This window comes from Crocuta crocuta, unplaced genomic scaffold (genome assembly GCF_008692635.1).
Source record: "Crocuta crocuta isolate KB4526 unplaced genomic scaffold, BGI_CrCroc_1.0 scaffold830, whole genome shotgun sequence".
Classification (NCBI taxonomy): Eukaryota; Metazoa; Chordata; class Mammalia; order Carnivora; family Hyaenidae; genus Crocuta; species Crocuta crocuta.
In genome coordinates this window covers 2,484,662-2,504,526 of record NW_027531513.1, presented here as the reverse complement: position 1 = coordinate 2,504,526, position 19,865 = coordinate 2,484,662, and the positions used below count along the sequence as shown (strand labels likewise).

The 19,865-nt window shown below is 34.4% G+C and overlaps 1 protein-coding gene across 2 annotated transcripts; it reads left to right on the top strand.

Annotated features, from left to right (window-relative positions):
• The first annotated feature begins 2,104 nt into the window (after positions 1-2,104).
• Positions 2,105-18,348, top strand: LOC144238544 (serine/threonine-protein phosphatase 4 regulatory subunit 3B-like). 2 transcript variants are annotated; one of them, XM_077772340.1, is made up of 7 exons: positions 2,105-2,206; positions 4,368-4,526; positions 7,692-7,861; positions 10,564-10,703; positions 11,129-11,292; positions 11,668-11,870; positions 16,666-18,348. In XM_077772340.1, exons 2-7 carry the CDS (start codon positions 4,460-4,462, stop codon positions 16,759-16,761), a joined length of 840 nt encoding a protein of 279 aa, XP_077628466.1. In that variant the 5' UTR covers positions 2,105-2,206; positions 4,368-4,459; the 3' UTR covers positions 16,762-18,348. The 2 variants fall into 2 exon arrangements, with proteins under 2 accessions (XP_077628466.1, XP_077628465.1); XM_077772339.1 differs by having other exon boundaries at positions 11,108-11,292.
• The last annotated feature ends 1,517 nt before the right edge of the window (positions 18,349-19,865 follow it).

The window sequence follows — 19,865 nt, the reverse complement described above, 5'->3', positions numbered from 1 at the left end:
TACCCTGCAACTTGTCTGAATTCTTGGATCAGTTCTAGTAGGCTCTGGTAGAGTCTGTCGGGTTTTCTATGTAGAGTATCATGTCAGGCAAGATTTCATTCTTTTTGATGGTTAAGTAATATTCAGTCATAACATTCTGTGCATGTATGTGCATTATACGTACATACATGCTCGCACACACACCACATCTTCTTTATCCATTCATCAGTCAGTGGACATTTGGGCTCTCTCCATAGTTTTTCTGTGTTTTATAATGCTGCTGTAATCATTAGGGTGCATGTACCCCTTTGAATCTATAGTTCTGTATCCTTTGAGTAAGTACCTGATAGTGCAATTACTGGATCCTAGGGTAGTTGTATATTTAGTTTTTTGAGGAACCTCCATACTGTTTTTCCAGAATGGCTGCACCAGTTTGTACTCCCACCAGCGGTGCAAGAGGATTCCACTTTCTCCTCATGCTCACCAGCACCTGTTTCTTGTGATGTTAATTTAAGCCATTCTGACACATGTGAGGTGGTATCTCATTGTGGCTTTGATTTGTATTTCCCTAGGGAACATTTATGCATGTGCATGATAGGTACAAGAATGTTGGTGCATTCTCATGGTAGGAAAATGAAGAATGTGTGGAATATTCATATAATGGAATACGATATAGCAGTTAAAATAATTGAATTTTGATCTATCAGCTGACTAGTTCTCTCCCATCCAAGTACTAACCAGGCCCGACCCTGCTTAGCTTCCGAGATCAGACGAGATTGGGCGCGTTCAGGGTGGTATGGCCGTAGACTCAGCTGACTAGTTCTCAAAAATACATAGTTGGGTAAAACATGTTGCAGAATGTTTTCATGCAGAATGGTTTCATTTGTATAAATTAAAATAAATATATTTTAATCTTTATTTTAAAATAAAACACTTCTAGCGTACAGAAATATTTAGATAATAACAGACACCCATATGTTTCCTATTGGCTTTATCAAAACTAACTTGAAGTATTTTTCCAAATATTTTTTTTTTAATAGTTTATTGTCAAATTAGTTTCCACATAACCAAATATTTTTGAAAAGAAAATAAATTGGAGATGTGTTGGGAGTTTACTATTCCCCCACTCATGTTCTCACTTCTCCCCCATCCCTCAAGGAATGCTAAATTTGAAGTTTATCACCCCATGTCTGTTTACATGTTATTATGACATGTATAATGTATTATTCTTCATGTTTTCAAACTTGATAAGAATTGATTTCCGTTGTTCATATTATTCTGCAGTTTTTTCTTTTACTCAGTGCTTTTTTGAAATCTGTCCCTATTGATACCTAGATTTCTTATTCATTTTTAACCCCTACATACTTCTCTTGTATGAGTATGCTTTAACTTAGCCATTCTGCCTCTAATGTACATTTATTTGTTTCTAGATTTTTGATTATACAAAATGCTGTGTGATAGACATTCTTATTTTTTTCCTACATATATGTGCTCTAAGCCATTTGCCTAGAAATCAACTTAACAATGTCTTCCTCATTTTTTTCAAAATTCAAGGCATAAATGACTAATTGTTAACATATGTGTTATTCTGGAGTTTAAGAAACTCCTACATGGAGAGAACAGACTTGTCCTAATTTTTGGAGGATGACTGAGAGAAGTAAAAGAAGTGTCATTCTTTTCTCTGGTTGTAACCTCACTTTTTTTTTTCAGAATATTTGTGATACTGTTTTTTAATAATTCCTCATCTGCACACAGTTCTATAAACAAATGAAGATACAGGTATATTTGACTGAAGTAACTGAGTTTTTTAAATTGAAATATAATTGACACACAGTGCTACATTAGTTTCAGTGTACAGCATGGTAGTTGACAAGTCTATACATTAAGCTATGCACATCACAAGTTGTAGCTACCATCTGTCACCATACAGTGCTGTTACAGTACCATTGACTATGTTCCCTGTGCTGTACCTTTTATCCCTAGGACATACATTGCATAACTGGAACCCTGTATCTCCCTTTATTCGTTTTGTCCAATCCCTCACTCTCCTCTCACAACTAATTCTTAATGGTTAATTCCAGATAAAATGAGATAATGAACAATGACATACTTTGTTTTTTGTAAAGTACTAGGAAAGTGTGATCTAATTATTACTGAAATAACTGACTTTAACTTTTTTTATTAGATAATATAGTTGGATCTAACAAAAACAGCACGATTTGCCCTGGTAAGTATAAATTCTTATCTTATGAGCTAATACAAAGTGAAAGTTTTTTTTCCTCAGAGTATAATGCTTTTATTTATACAAGGCTAGGAGAGGCATATTTTCAAACAAATGAAATCCAAAAAAAAAAATTTCCTTTTTTTTCTTTATTATAAAGAAAAAGTCCACTTTCTCCAATATAAAAGAAAACCAGTTGGAATTTTTGTTTTTTTACTTCAAATTTGTTTATTTATTAACTAACGTTTTATTTATTTCTGAGAGAGAAACAGCATGAGCAGGGGAGGGTCAGAGAGAGAGGGAGACACAGAATCTGAAGCAGGCTCCAGGCTCTGAGTTGGGTGTCAGCACAGAGCCCAATGCGGGACTCGAACCCACGAACTGCGAGATTATGACCTGAGCAGAAGTTGGACGCTTAACCGACTGAGCCACCCAGGCGCCCTTGTTTTTTACTTCAAATTTAGAGCTTGTTTTCTGATAATTTTTTGAGAAGACATCTGAAAATTGAGGATTATAGCTCATTCTTAATTTTGAAATCCAGTTAGGAACTAGTGTTGATGACAGCATTATTCTTAGGTATTGTTTATGAATGTGAGTGTAAACACTGTTGCTTCTACTTGGAACATACTTAGCAGGTATGGGGCTGGGAGAGTAGGAAATATGCTGTGTGTCCCTAGGATCCTGTCTTTTCTACCAGGCTCATCAAAGGTCTAGGAGAGCCAGTTTCAAATGAGGAAATAATTCAGAGATTGGATTCAAGATGTCATGAATAATTTCATGTCCTAATTTGAGAAAGTGAAAACAAGACAGTTATTAACACTGCAGATCATTGTTAAAAAATCTTTGTAAATAAAATTTGGGAATTGAGAGATTAAGAGATTTGTTGTTTTTAATGGTGAGGGACTAGTTCATATATTGGCTGTGGTTTTGGCAGTTACACAGATTGCTCTGAAGCAAGTAAAACTCTTTACTTCCATTTAAAGTAGGAAGGATCTTTCAAATACCAGAACTGTATTTTGTATTAATTTTGAGGGTTGGGGAGGGGCAGAGAAAGGGAAAGAGAGAATCCCAAGCAGGCTCTGCACTCACAAGACAGATCCCAACATAGGACTCCGATCACATGAAATGTGAGATTATGACCTGAGCCAAAATCAAGAATCAAGCCACTTAACCAACTGAACTACCTAGGTGCCTCAGTTTTTCATGACTATTCTGTTATCAAAAGAATGCTGATTTATTCTGAATAGTATCTTATTGATTACAAATTTCCTCATGGTTTAATATTTCTTTCCTAAAACATTTGTAATAGGTGTGGGTAATTGTTGACATGAGTCTTTGACATACATTCAATTTTGATGTTCAGGAAACAATTTGAAATCTCATGAATGTATACACCAAAGCCTCTTGAGGGGGAAAATGTAGTTTATTTCAGTAGACATCTCATGGATATCATGATTTGATGTTTAAAAAGATTGTTAAAAAATATATTGATGTAATATTTTTCACTTGATATTCAAATAGCCAAAAATGTCCTTTCCTTAAAGATGTCTTTAAGAAAGCATATTGGGGTGCCTGGGTGGCTCAGTTGGTTGAGTGTCTGACTTCGGCTCAGGTCATCATCTCCTGGTTCATGAGTTCAAGCCCCGTGTCAGGCTTGCTTCTGTCAACGCAGAGTCTGCTTCAGATCATCTATCTCCCTCTGTGCTCATCCATATCCCATGAATGCACGCTCTCTCTCTCTCTCAAAAATGAATTTTTAAAAAGTAGCTATTTTGCTGGGGAAATTTGTACTGTGCCATGATGGGCAAAAAGTTTAAGCTCCTTACTCCTTTTATAGATTAATATTAACAGTAATAGCACATATTAAGGAAACACTACCCAGAAGATCTTAGTGCAATGCCAGTTTTCTTAATCATGTTTGTAGATTTTTATTTAGACTTTCTTTCCTCTTAATACCAGAGCTTTAGGAAGTATCCATTTAGTCAGTAAAACTGATAACACTATTGGGGAGTCTGCTAATAAACAAGTAAAAATCCATAGCTGCTTTAACTGATAAAAAATGAGGAAATAGAATTTTACTGTTGCACTAAATTTTGGGACATAAGCTTTATTCTCTTTATTTAGATGAATTGTGATACTTATTTTCATATGATGACTTTCTTTGTAGATAATTATCAAACAGCACAGCTGCTTGCCTTAATTTTAGAACTACTCACATTTTGTGTGGAACATCACACATATCACATAAAAAACTATATTATGAACAAGGACTTACTAAGAAGAGTCTTGGTCTTGATGAATTCAAAGCACACTTTCCTGGCCTTGTGTAAGTAACAATTTAAATGAATGTTCTTGTAAGACATTTTAAGGAACAATATTTTTTAATAGAGATAAGCCTTGAAGTTACTTATTGGACTTTATTTTTTAGCAGTATATATTGCTATCAAATAGATGATTATGAAAAGGACTAATATTTAAAGGACACGAGAAGTAGGTCATGGTGCTTCCTACCCACATATTACTCACTTTGGATTGAATTAGCTTAACTCTGGTGACAAAATAGCATGTACAATGACAGCATTTCACTAATAGAAAAAGTCCTGCTGTCTTTTACATCTGCTTCATCACACTGTCATTCATTGGTGACTTTTTTTTATACTTTTGAGATATGGCCTTGAAATGTTTTTCTGTAACTCGTATTATTTATTGAACTTGTAAAATAACTTAGGAGTCCCCCTCAGTAGACCAGTTGAACCGGTAATAAACTTAAATGCCAATATTTGCTTCAGTTTTGATTTTTGGCAAATTTTTAACTTTCATTTCCTCTTCATAATTTTACTTGCAAATAGAGCTAAACTAACAACCTCCTCCCTCTAAGTAAAAAGAGCTTTCTGTGTTTATTCTGAGCATAAAAATCATAGAAAATTTAAACATTTAATGTATAGAGAAAAGATTAATCTCCAAACTACTACTAGTACTTTTAAGGCCTTAAAAGTAGCCACCATTAACATCCTGCACAACTTTTTTCTGTTCTTTTTTTCTGTATCCTTATTTATACAGTTACAGGTATTTTTATTTTTATCAAAAACAGGATCATACTAACATACTTCTCAGTCCCTTAGTATTACTCTAGGTGATTGAATATAGTCTCAACTAAATTGTTCTCCTAAATGTAGCTGAGTACCATTTTATGGAGTGGCTCTTCCACAATTTATTCTGCCATTCTGCAGTGCACAAAGTATGGGGTTGATTTGGTATTTTGCCACTCCAAACAACATTGTAGTAAATAGTGTAGTATATAAATTTTGTAAGTACTGGTTTATTTCCATAGTATAGATTCTCAATAATTCTATTGCCAGAACAAAATGTTTATATAGTTTTAATATAGTTTATATAGTTTTAATATATACCTTTAAATTTGAGTTTAACATACAGCCTCCATGCAACTTTCCCAGAAGATTGGAGCACTTGACACTCTGGCAGCAGTGTTAACTGCCTCCTAAAATGTTAGGAGGTGGATGATGAAAAATGTGGTATTCCACTTGTGTCTTAATATATATTTTCTTTGGAACCTTACTTGCATGTATGTTTCATGTTTTTGAATTTTATCTGTCGTGGATTGTCTGTTCCCTTTTTCTTAGAGCTCATTTTATAGAAGTATCAATAATTTATCACATTTGGGGGGAAAAGATGTCCCAGTCTCATTTGTCTTTCACATTTACCTTTATGGTATTTTTTGATACAACAGTTTTTAAATTCTCCATGATGAAAAATATGTGTCTTCCTTTTATGAGTTTTGAGGATTTTGTCTTGCTTAGGAACATCTCTTATGTCCTAAGATTATACAGATAAAATATCCTCATTTTACTTCTGATATTTTTATTATTTCATTTTTTACTTAGATATGTAATACATTTGAGGTTTGCTTTGTATATGGTTTGGAGAGCCTTGCTTTGTTTTCTTCTAGATGGATAGCCAGTTGTGCCCATCCTCTTATTAAATAAACTCTTTTTTTCTTAATTAAATTTCTCTTCTGTTATGCAATAAGTTACCATATATATCTTGTGTCTTATTCCTGGACTATTATTTCCAAATCTTTTATTTTACTAGATGAAATAAATGGGAACGTTTATTCTTAGTCTACTATGGCATCTCTGGTATAAAGTTTATTATCTGCTAAATCCCTCACTTTTCCTTTTCATAATTTTCTTGGTTCTTGGACATTTCTTCTTCCACAGTAACTTAAAAGTAATTTTATCCTGTTCATCCTGATTAGATTTACTTTAAAATTTTATATTAATTTCAGGAAGATGGATGTTCTCATGATAGGTGTTCCTATCTGGCCTTCTGTAACTAATCCTTTGGGATGACTGCAGAGCCATTTCTTATGTGGATATGCCATAATTGAACAAATCTCCAGTATTTAGATGTTTACATTGCTTCAAGATTTCCATTATAATAAGCACTATAGTTGTAACTATCCTACTATTCACCAGCAGTGTATGAGAGTGCTCACATCTTTACCAGTGCTTCAGTCTTTTTAATCTTAACTATTTCTTGTTGTGCTACAAAAAGAGGTGATATTAGAAGTCTGGCACTTCTCTTCACACTTGTTTAGTGTTATAGTTATCCTACATTTATACCTCCCATGTCCTGTTTCTGTTTTATTCTCAGATAATGTTTGGAACCTCTTTTGACAGACACAACTTCTTTTAATGACTTCCATCTGTGAACAGTGGGTTGAAATGAGAGACTGAACATTTATTTTCAGCATTCTAAAATGTGAAAAGCCACATGATACTGCTTATTTGTTACTCTATTGTTCTTTTCAAATACAGCCTGATCTGCCATAGTACATGTTTACCAAAGGCAAAAAAGCTCATAAACACTTGGTATAAAAGGGAATGACATTATAATTGAAATAGTGGGAATGAAACTGTAAGCCTTCATAAGAAAAGCAAAAGACCTTCAGCCCTCCTGTTAGGCTGGCAGCAGGAACCCCTTTGGCTTTATTTTCAGAAAATCGAAAAGAAGTACCTACCTCCAGAGCTCCCTCCTGCAGAGAAGCAAGGTGGTCTTGGCAGGCTGTACCACTCCTGCGCCCACCTTCATGACGGCCAGCCCTGCACTGGTCCTGAGCTGCCGGCACTGGACTGTCTGCATGTCTGCCAGCACTGTGCCTAGTACTGCCAGCATCAGCAGCTTATGCTTTCTCTATTCTCTTTTAATCTCTGTATCATGGAGCTACCTGCCTGAGTAGTTTATCTCCCAAATACCAATTATTGGACTTTCTGTTACTCTGCCATAGAAGTTATACAAGTTTTAAGTGATCGCCCCCAAACTTTTTTATTGCCTCAAAACCCAATAATTTTCAATGCACAGGTTTTACTTTTTATTTTAGAAGAAAATATACATTCTTTATATAAAAATACCTTCACAGTAATTATTATCAATAAATTATCAAATTGTTCCCTGTATTATTTTTAATTAGGTGCTCTTCGTTTTATGAGGCGGATAATTGGCCTTAAAGATGAATTTTATAACCGTTACATCACGAAGGGAAATCTTTTTGAGCCGGTTGTAAATGCTCTCCTGGATAACGGAACTCGGTACAATCTGTTGAATTCAGCTGTGATTGAGTTATTTGAATTCATAAGAGTGGTAAGTTTATGCTAAAGGATTCTTAATAAAATAATTATATGTTTAGCGATGTTAATATTCTAAATTATGAAATTTAGCATAATATTTTAACCCATGTTTACTGTGTATTATTTTTATTGGCCAAATGTTTCAGGATTATATATATGTAGACTTTTTAGTCAAGCATGCCATTCAGTGATGTGATCTCTATGATCTGTTGTTAGGGGTATTGATAAATCTAGAAAGGTTGAAAATAATTACTTTGGTAAACTTTAATACATACATAAAAGGTAGCTGTTATCATGGAATTTTAAGTTGAAGTGACCAGGAAGTAGGTGGACCACTCCAACTGCCTTATTTTATAGATGAGGTACTTGTGTCATCCAAACTGATGGAGTGATTGGTTCAAGAGCATCCATTTGGTTAGGAGCACAGTCAGAGCTTGAAGACAGGTCATAGCTTGCTTTGGGGTGACATAAGATTTGTCATAAAAAGATCTGGAGAGAACTCTATATGAGCAATAGGGATAAGTTCTACAGTAACTGTAGAACTAATACAATATATTTACCCTCTCCTACACACTGAAATTATTTCACCAGGGGAAATGGCCACATGGTTAGAAAGAATTTGAAAAAAAAATCAGCTGGAAATTCATTGTCTAGTTTTATCTGTTACAAATCAAATTTCTGCTCATGACATACTGTTCTCATATAAAGATGATTTGGCTAACTGGATTACTTTTGTAATAGTCACTTGCCAAGAGTATGGTTTTCAAAAAGATGAAGAGGATAGAAGTACTCTTTAGCCTTAGAAAAGAGGGAACATAACTAACTCACCAAGTATCTGAACCCTGGTTCACAGTGCTCTCTTACAATGAATAGAGATTGACTTTTACAGTTTTTTTTCTTAAAATTTTTGGTGAGATACTGATAAAATGAGTTGTAGGGTAAACAACCCCATCCCTATTCCTATGATTGAATTTGTTTTTCAGAAAATAATGTGGTAGTTGATAAACGTACATTAAAACTTAACTCATCTTTTCATTCAGTGTACAGCAGAGAACCATTTTACCTGGGTTTCTAATGTGTCTTAATATGAGAACTAATTTAAAGACTTAAACTCCTTGATAGAAGCAGTTTGTGGTATATCTTTTTGTTTTTCCCTAGTTTATTTTGAAAGCAAGAGGCATAGAGAATGAGCAGGAGAGGGGCAGAGAGAGAGAATCCAAGTGGGTTCTGTGCTGTCAGCATGGATCCCAACTTGGGGCTTGATCTCAGGAACCGTGAGAATCAAGAGTCGGGTGCTTAACTGACTGAGCCACCCAGGTGTCCCTATTATGGTGTATCTTTTAAAGAAGTGGCATGTATATTTCTTACTAATACTAATTTTCTGAATCACAACTTCAATTATTAATAATAATAATAATAATATTCAGGCACATGGTTGAGTTTCTCTCTCTCTTCCTTCCCTCTCTCACTGCCTCCCCCACTTGCAGGCACACTCTCTCTCTCAAGATTATAAATAAATACTTTTTTTAATTGAGCCTGCTTTGCACTGAGGTATTTGGAATGATTATTTAGAATGGTTCATATAGAATTTACAAATTATTACTCCATGTATTTCACAAAAATTATACCACTGGAAGACTGGAAGTAGGTGAAATTTAACAGTTTATCATATCTGTATATGTAATATAGTCAAAGGAGTCTGTTATGTAGGTAAGGCTTATCTCATTTAAAAAAAAATTTTTAGGGGCGCCTGGGTGGCTTAGTCGGTTAAGCGTCCGACTTTCGCTTAGGTCATGATCTCGCGGTTCGTGGGTTCGAGCCCCGCATCGGGCTCTGTGCTGACTGCCAGCTCAGAGCCTGGAGCCTGTTTCAGTCTGTGACTCCCTCTCTCTCTGACCCTCCCCTGCTCAAGCTGTCTCTCTCTCTCTCCTAGAAATAAATAAAACATTAAAAATTAAAAAAAAAAAAATTTTTTTTAAACATTTACTTATTATTGAGAGACAGAGCATGAGCATGGGAGGGTCAGAGAGAGGAGGAAACACAGAATCTGAAGCAGGCTCCAAGCTCTAAGCTGTCAGCACAGAGCTCAAAACAGACCTTGAGCTCATAAACCGTGAGATCATGACCTGAGCTGAAGTTGGACACTTAACGGACTGAGCCACCCAGGTGCACCAGCTTATCAAGTTATCTCCTTAACTTGCTATCAGTTAAACAAGGAGTCATTAAGTAACACCTAACATTTTGTTGAAAATATAATTTTAAAAAAATGGAATTTTCTAACTGGCTGTGTGCTCTTGATCAGATCATCCAACCTCTCAGTTCTCTAATTTTCCTTTTCTGTAAAATGAGAGTAATAAAACCTATTTCATAGAATTGTAGGAGGATCAAGTGAAAGTTTATACTAAAGTGCTTTTTAAATTGTAAAGTTGTCAACTTTAAAGCAATTGTAAATTGCTATATAAATGCAAAAAATAAACAGAAGACATTAACTATTTACTTTCAGATGTTTTGTAGCCCCCCAAAAAGGCTTCTTTTTTATTCCAAGTTTTCTGAGGAGGCCTGGCTCATGTATAAAGAAATCAGGGCATTTATTTTTGGAATGTGATTTTGAAAAATCTTTTTTGATTAGCTTTGGAACTATAAAATAGTTCTTTTAAGTTTTTCTCCTAACAGTCATTGAATTATATTTGAATTGTAAATTTTGTCCTTTTACAGGAAGATATCAAGTCTCTTACTGCACATATAGTTGAAAACTTTTATAAAGCACTTGAATCAATTGAATATGTTCAGACATTCAAAGGATTGAAGACTAAATATGAGCAAGAAAAAGACAGACAAAATCAGAAACTGAACAGGTATTGTTTAAGTATATTGCATCTATCGTTTATACAGTTATATCCAAAATCATCTTTTGTTTGGATCTGCCATAAGAAAGTTGCCCAGGAGCATTCTTTCCATCATTAGATAGTACAGGGTCTTATAGAGGGTAGGATATTCTCTTTACCGGAATCTTTTATATGAAAAATGACTGCTCCATATCATAACTCAAGATAAATTTTTAGTTTAGTTTGCAATATCCTTAAATATTTTGGAGTATTCTCTGGTTACATCTTGTATCACAGTTGAGGTGTTGATGATATAAATTATACTCAGTTAAAATCACTTTAGCTCCCCTTGGTTTATACATATTTATTCTCAAATTTAATCTGGTTACAAACTTTTAAGTCATTACTCAGCATTTGTGATATGTTTCTTACAGTGTACCATCTATATTGCGTAGTAACAGATTTCGCAGAGATGCAAAAGCCTTGGAAGAGGATGAAGAAATGTGGTTTAATGAAGATGAAGAGGAGGAAGGAAAAGCAGTTGTGGCACCAGTAGAAAAATCTAAACCAGAAGATGATTTTCCAGATACTTACGAAAAATTTATGGAGACCAAAAAAGGTATTAAAATTTTAAGTTTTTGAATACTGCATCATATTAAATACAGAAATTATTCAATTGCCTGTAAAGATCTGGTCATAGTATATAAAGCACGAAAGACATGAATCTTATAGTGAAACATGACCTTCTAAAATTTCCACATCTTTTTGTATATCTGGGACTTATTTTCATGTTTAAAATGTCTTTCTTGAAAATTGCCATTTTGTGTTGCCCTTCATTTGCTGTTTAGAAATAGTCTACTTAATACATTGTCTTCTGTGAATAATCTTGGTTTTATTTCTGTGCTGAGGCACTCTTACAAATTTTTAAGTTACTGTTCTTTTCAGATGCTTTGCTTAGGAATCTTTACTAAAAAAGATCAAAATTTTGCTTTAGCAAAAGAAAGTGAAGACAAAGAAAACCTTCCCAAAAGGACATCATCTAGTGGCTTCAAATTTACTTTCTCCCACTCTGCCAGTGCTGCTAATGGAACAAACAGTACAAACAGTAAATCTGTAGTGGCTCAGACACCACCAGCAAGTTCTAATGGATCCTCTTCCAAAACTACAAACTTGGCCACATCAGTAACAGCCACCAAGGTATGTGAAACTATTCTATACACAAACTTTGCTTTTTCCATCTTTAAAATTATTTCATGTTTACTAAAGAAAATTTGGATAATAAAAATAATGTCAAAGAAGAAAAAATGGTGCTCGCTGTCATCAGAGAACATGACTGCTAACATTTGATTCTCCTTTAGGTATATGGGTTTATCAGACATGCAATTGAGGTCTTTCTCTGAACAAAGTTATGTATCCTGCTTTTATTTATTTGTTAAAAGAATTTTTCTGTGTTACTAAAACATTGTTGATGACCACAGAATTTCATTTTATTTATCTATATCATAATATTTGTAAGCAACACACCAAGTACTATTTTGGAGCACATAAGTTGATTCTGCTGTTTCATTGATGGGACTACTGGTGTTGTTGCATTTTAAGTTACTTTCTTGGATAGATGCATAAAAGAATGTTTTCATACAAGAGCTTAGAATACTATTTGCACCCTATCAATATAGACTAGCTTTTCTTTTTAATGAAAGCAATACATGTACTTACTGTCAGAAGTCAAAGTATAATATAATGTTGAAAAAAAATCAGCCCTTTTCTCCTTTCCACGGAGATAGCTTAAAATTCTTGTACCTTCTATTTCTAAATAATATGTTAATACTTCTGTATTGTTTTACCAAGTTTGGACCCAATTTATTAAACGCTTATTCTGGTAGGTAAGAATTTAGTATGTGAACAGTCCTTACCACACTCTCACCCTCACCCTTATTTCTCCCTGTATCACAACTTTTGGTTAAATAATAGTTGATAATTTTATAGCTGTGATGACGACATAAATATTTGCGAATTTTTTCCTGGTCTTTTTTCCTATACTGTATTTTTCTTGATAACTTTTCTGTTTCTAGAGTAAGTAATGGCCACGATTTTTTCATTTCTTGCAGAAGTTATGTGCCTGTCACTAGTTCTTTCAGTACTTCTCAGGTTAGTCTGCACATAGTATCCCCTGTGGAGACATCTGTCTTGAAGTCTCCCTTCCAATTCCAGCCTAGGCCAATCAGCTGCTCTAGATTGGCTGCACAGTTCTTGTGTTACGGCTGCCTCAGGCATCATTCTAGTACTCCTTTTGCCTCGCTTTTTCTTGGATTGATTGTTTCTTGGGTCTCATGTCTCTGGACTCTTTCTTGATTTTCCCTCCCATTTTGGTGGAACATATCCTCTAATGTTTAAGAAAACATCATTTTCTTAAAAAAAAAAAAATACCATGAGAGGTAAAGTTTGAGATCTTCATGTGTGAAAATATGTTGATTCTGCCCTCATTACTTGACTTACAGTTTAATTAAATGTAGAACCAGATTGAAATAATTTTCTTTTAAAAATTTGAAGTTACTGCTACCAAGTAATCTAAAGACATTCTTATTTATGATCCTTTGTGTGTGCTATTTTATTTTCTTCTTGGAAGCAGCCAAACAGTCATGTCCTCAGTTTGAGGACATTTTGTGCTATTTCACTATAACTTACTGTTTCGATGTTGAGCCTTATAGGTTTATCTTACAATTTTTCTCTCTTATTACTCATTTTTTAAAAATATTCTTGTTCTACTTTCTGGGTTATACCTTGATGTTCTTACAATTTTTCTCTCTTATTACTCATTGTTTAAAAATATTCTTGTTCTACTTTCTGGGTGATACCTTGATGTTCTTAATTTCTTATCCTTTCAGATAATGTTTTACTTATGACTGAGCAAAATCAAATCCAAGCACTAACACATATTTTACCCTTTTTGACACTAACAGCAGATTGCCATATTTGTTCTACATTTTTAGGGGGGCAAAGAGGAAACTGATTGTTTTTGAAAAATAAATTGTTCAGTCACTCTAGATTATGACAAAAGTTGGAAATTAAGCCAGATAGGAGTTCACAGAAGTAAAACACTAATTAAATTGGCTCTCAACCTTTTTCAACAAAGTGTGGCCACATTTGTAAGTGGTGGCAGGTTCTTTATCAGCAGTGACCCTTTAACCATTTTCATTATCTGTTGATTGCTGTAATCAAATTGATTGGTTCTTAGATCAGGTGTGAACTTTTCTAATTCTTTGCAAGGGATCCTAAAGTTCTAATATATTTTTAAAACTTGCATTCTTTGAGGGGTGCCTGGGTGGCTCAGGCTCAGTTGGTTAAGCGTCCAGCTTCAGCTCATGATCTCACAGTTCATGAGTTCCAGCCCCACTTTGTGCAGTCAGGACAGAATTAGCTTTGGATCCTTTGTCTCTCTCTCTCTCTGCCCCTCCCTTTCATGTGTTCTCTCTGTCTCTCAGAAATAAATTTAAAACATTTTAAAAAATTGCATTCTTTGAAAACTTGATAGTTCTCAAGGCTAATGAGACCTTAGCTACTAATGAAATTACAAAGTTTTCGTTTTTTTAGTTTTTTTTGTTGTTTTTTTTTTTAGTTGTAGAGCTATAAAAATGTGCATTTTCCTTGAAGAAAAATAGTTACCAAAAACAAGAAAACACAAAATCAGAATGGGAAGCCATTAGTGGGCACTAAAACAAACACTTCTTTTGCAACAGATTAACAGAAGAGAACTGCTTTTGCTTTTTCACATAACACACTTATCTGGGTGAGTTTTCCGTATCAGGACATAAAAGAACTTCCTCCATAGAATTCCAGCGTATGATACACTTCAATTTATAATTAACCCTACTGATGCATTTAAAATTTTTTTAATGTTTATTTTTGAGGGAGAGATGGAGGGAGGGCAAGAGAGAGAGAATCTGAAGCAGACTCCCGGTTCTGAGCACAGAGCCCAACGCAGGGTTTGAACTCAAACCATGATATCGTGACCTGGATGAAGTCAGAGGCTTAACCAACTGAGCCACCCAGGGGCCCCCACAATTGATGCATTTTAAACTTGTTTCCAGCTTTTTGCAGTTAAAACAATTGTATGTGATTTTCTACACAAAATATTTCATATACATGTGTATTTTTTAAATTTTTTAGTTTTATGTTTATTTAGTTTTGAGAGAGTGCGAGCAGGAGAGGGGCAGAGAGAGAGAGGGAGACACAGGATCCGAAGCAAGCTCCAGGCTCTCAGCTGTCAGCACATAGCCCAAAGTAGAGCTTGAACACATGAACCAGGAGATCATGACCTGTCCAAAGTCGGACACTTAACTGACTGAACCGCCCAGGCACCTCCTTATGCATGTGTATTTCTGCAAAGAATGTACATTTAGAGTTTTGATCACTATTATCAAATTTACTCAGTAAAATGGAAATAAGTAGGTAGTTTCTTAACATGGTATATGTGGCTGATACCAAAAGCTAGCTTTATACTTAAGGAAATAATTAGAAGTGTTCCTACCAGAGTTGGGAAAAAGGTAGGATACCAGTATGATTGCTGTTATTTTACCATTATTCCTGGGTATTAGCCAGTCCAGTTAGGTGAGATAAAGAAATTGAACCTATAAAAATTAGAAGATGTGAAAACTATCACTTCTGCTGATTTTTAAAAATTTTATTAATCATGTTTATGGAAGATCTATCGTTTGATTTTTGCATAGAGGATAATTCTTGAATTCTCCTTAGAATTTTTTAACATGAATTTTATTAATAGTTTAAGTCTAGAATTGGTCAAATTGTTTACAGGGTTTTTTTCTGGATTACAGGCCTTTTTCCTTCTAATATTTCACATTTTATATTCCTGTTCTTTAAACAGTTTTTTAATGTGTAGGAATTTATGATATATATGTATAGATAATAGAGATGAAATTATGTAGGTGAGTGTTTCAGACTATTTCTTAAAAAGACATTTTAAAGGTTACTCACTGGAAACTGAAATGTTTGTACATTATGACATATGATCTGTAATTCCTAAGCATAATTAAAGCTTTCCTCGATAACTTGTCATCTTTGTGTATGTCAGACTGGTGTTTTTTTATAAGGTAATTAATGTCTTCTGTCTCCTCTCATCTAACTTGTTTGACTTGCAAACCAAATAAATAAGAATGATATTAATAATAGCAGCTAATAGCAATTATTGAACACTAACTACATACCACTCATAGGTCATGTACCTAAAAAATGGTGGCATTGGAATTTGAAGTCGGGCAGACTGTAGGTGGAATACATTCTTAACAGTTTAGCCATGCTACCTCTTGCTTATCAAACTTAAGACTTGTGTGTTACTAAGCTAAGAAGGCAGCAGAAGGATGCTCACGTAAGTATATGTTACAAAAAGTTTGATTTAATCCCCAGACTTTCTGATAACTCTAGCTGTTCAGAGGCCATTGTTGATTAAAATGTCAGTGGTTCAGTTATATTTTGGCAGAGTGTTACTGCTAGATGTCTGGGTTCTTTAGATATGAAGCTATTTAGGTTTGAAATAGGAATTATTTCTGTTGTATTTGTTTATCCCCTTGAGTTGTAAAGGGTTTAAACTAAATTCATTGTTTACAGTAGCCCTTTTAACCTGTGGGACGTACATACAAACTTCATGGGATCAGTACAAAATGAGCACAGACCTGAGGACATGTGATTTTCTGGGTAGAGTGTCTAGGGCTTTAATAGTATTTTCAAAGGGATCCATTACTCATAAAATGCCATTAAAAATCCAAGAGCTAATTAAAAAGGTTGAGGGTAAAACTTAGAGTGTCACCAACTGGTACCAAGCATTCATAATTTTCAAGCAGTTCCTGTATCCAATTCAAATGTATGTTTGAGATATATATTAGAAAACTTATTTGTGATGTCATTAAAAGCAACTACACTAGTAAGTTTTTTTTCCTTAAGTTATGTATGTTAAAAAAGTCTTTCTATTCTTCAATAGGGAAGTTTGGTTGGTTTAGTGGATTATCCAGATGATGAAGAAGAAGATGAAGAAGAAGAAACATCTCCCAGAAAAAGACCTCGTCTTGGCTCATAAAATACTTACTGGAGACCCTCAAACGTGTGGTCTTACTAAAATGCTGCATCTGTTCAGTGAGCTGAAAATCTGAATCAGAAAGCTTTTTCACTTGAACTTATAAATATACAAAGAGTAGCAAAAGATACTCAGTATATCAGCTAGGAGAGTTTAGTTCTGTAAAAAGAAAAAAAAAAAAAGGCTTCCCAGGAACTTGATTGCTTGCTAGTAATTAAGGGGGGTTTGCCTTTCAGGCTGTCAAAAAAAAGGTTAGTAACCTGAACCTGGGAGATAGCTTCTCAGTGAGGGAACTCTCAGGTTTGGGGATGGCTTGGGGGAGGGACAAGGTTGATAAAATAATATTAAATGCAGGGTTGCTCCGGGGGTGGGGGTGGGGGGTATCCAATCTAGAAACAATTACAAAACTTTAGTTACAAACCCAATAACATTACTTGTATAATGGTGCTGGCCATGTTGTTCTTTTAATCAGTTGCCTCTTTTTAAAAAAAATTTTTATGGAAAACAAATTCAACTATCATAAAAGTGAAGTTATGCTGTTGGGACCATTTTTTGAAGATTTAACAGAAATTCAGCCTTATTTGAGGGAAGTACACTCTGTTGTTACAGTACATGTTGAGTTTTCTACGCCAGGAATTTTCAGTATGTATTTTGATGGACACAAGCTGGATTCAAAATGGACAGTTTTGTCAGTAGAACTTTAAAATCAGCACTTTTAGAGATAACTGATGCCAAGTGTCAGTACAATAGTATTTCAAACTAATTTTCTCTAGAAACTTGGGAGTGGGTTGAATGGAATGTTTCCCAAGTGTCTCCCTCCCAGTCAGTCTTTGATGGAGGATACTTTGAAGTCACTTTCTGTTTTGTTGGTAAAGTTGTCTCTGTCCAGAGCCACAAGCAAGTTTTAAAGTTTAATTTATAAAGACTCCCATAGAAAGAATAGTGCTGAATTAAGTGGCATTTAATATCTAGAGGCCATTTTGATCCAAGAAGTTACTTCAGTATCAAAGTCAGTATGCAGCACATGAAGTTTTTCCGTAAACAAACAAGGGTGTAATATGAAAGCTGCTTTTTTTAAAGAGTAAAAGCACATTCCATGTATGTAAATGAACTTAAAATAGTAAGTTGAGGCAAACAGTTAAGAAGTTTTATTTTTAGAACAGCAAGTTAACTGTAAATATTTTAATGTTAGTTTTGCTCATCTATGATCTGAGATCATGCTGAAGTGAGAAAAACGTCCCCCAAACTACAATTTAATGCATTGGGAAAAAAATGAAAAATAGTAATTCCAGCTACAGCTACAATCTTCAGATCACCCTTGTAATGTGTTATGGGTCCATTTTTCCTGTAATAGCTTAAACTGAAGCAGTTTCCCCTGTTTTGGAGATTTTGTAGTTAATTTTAATTTTGGCTATTGTTTGGAAAAGATGGGCTGTCTGTGTAGATATGAAGTATAGTTTTTCCATAAAACAGATGTTTATTTTGTATTAAAAAATACCACTGTACTTGTTTTACACCATTTGTATACATGTGGTGATATTAATGCTGAACTGTAAAATTCAGGAATTAAAATGTGACCCTGTAATTCTATGATTGTTGCTTTTGTTTGGTTTGTTGTAAATATAAGTTAACTCCATTTTGAGATATGTCCATTTTATAGTATCTTTTAAAAGCCAATAAATTATCCATATATATTTATTATAAACCACTAAGTCATACACCAATCTGAATGAAATAATTCTAACAAATGAAGACTGACTGCACTTTAAGTATTACTGATTCTGCTTACAGGTGTGCCTTGGACGAATAAAGTCCCAGCACCAAAACATCACAGCATGGGACTAATCTCATCTCTTTGATTAAAGGGTACATATAATGTAAAAGACCTTCTACTTTTAAGAGGCAAGTGACTCAGGATAATTTAATATCAGTAAAATTACCATCTGAATACATTTTCTTTCAGTTAAATTCTATGAACCCCCTTTCACTCATCTTAGCTCTTAATAAATTTCCTCTTGTCATCCAAGAAGCCCAGGTCTAAAGCATTTCCCTAATTTACTCTTCCTGGTTAAGTAATTTTAAGGTTCTAGTAGGAAATACTATCTCAATACCTTATGAAGAGTTTCTTTCATTTTCCTTTCTGAAGAATTGCCACGAGTCAAACATTTAAATCGTCATCATCATAGATAGGAACCATTCTTATAGCAGAAATGTGAAAGTTTTGTTGACTTACAGGATAAGTCTTTATTCATGGTACCTATGCTCACCCACAATGATATGAAACCAGGACTTAAAGTATCCCTTGAAAGAATATAAGTTTCTACATGCTAGCTACTGTCTTAATGACTACCCTCAGGCAGATCAGGATTTTTATATCTTCACTCCTTGAAGCAAGCCAGAGCCCACATTTGTATGCCTGAGGTTCTCTTAAAATATATCTGTAAACATGTATCCAGCATAAAAACTATTTTTAATAAAAAGTTACATGAAACAGATTTCTGTGTTTCAATCACTAGTTTTTCCTCTTGTCCTTCGAAGTGATGAAAATGTAACAAATGTTAAGTAATGCTGGTTTTTCTCTGCAGGTTGAAGACTGGAGCTAAGCAAATTTTGGTATTCCTTTTTAAAAGTTTATAACTGTAGTTTTAATAAGAGATAAAGTGGAATTATAAATTAAATCTCAGGGGCAACTAGAAAAGGGGGTGCCTGTTGGATGACACAATACAGGAAGTTTCTGAAAGAAAGGTCTTCTACTACTTCTGGGTATCTGTGAACAACTACAGAAGACCACCCAGGGTCACTTCACACTAAAGACCTACCCAGGGCCGTATCCCCCCCCTTGAGGCTCAGTCGATTATTCCCTTTATCTTTTTTAATGGTAAGCTTCCTAGAAAGAATACGTATTTTTAACATCTCCCACATCCATTTTCCAAGTCCCACTTGCTCCTGCCTCACATGTAAATGCCAAAAACTATCTTAGCACTGCCCATGGTCATTAGTCTTTTGATTAAATTTCCTTATACCTGGTATACTCACAACTACTCTTAACTTACCCAGTAGTGTCTGTACAGCAGCCACATGTTTTTTAACCAAACATTTTGATGATC

Coding starts and splice junctions, on each gene's coding strand:
- LOC144238544 (XM_077772339.1), top strand. CDS start 4,460: ATGAACAAGGACTTACTAAGAAGAGTCTTGGTCTTGATGAATTCAAAG. Junction 4,527..7,691: donor GCACACTTTCCTGGCCTTGT/GTAAGTAACAAT, acceptor ATTTTTAATTAG/GTGCTCTTCGTTTTATGAGG. Junction 7,862..10,563: donor TATTTGAATTCATAAGAGTG/GTAAGTTTATGC, acceptor GTCCTTTTACAG/GAAGATATCAAGTCTCTTAC.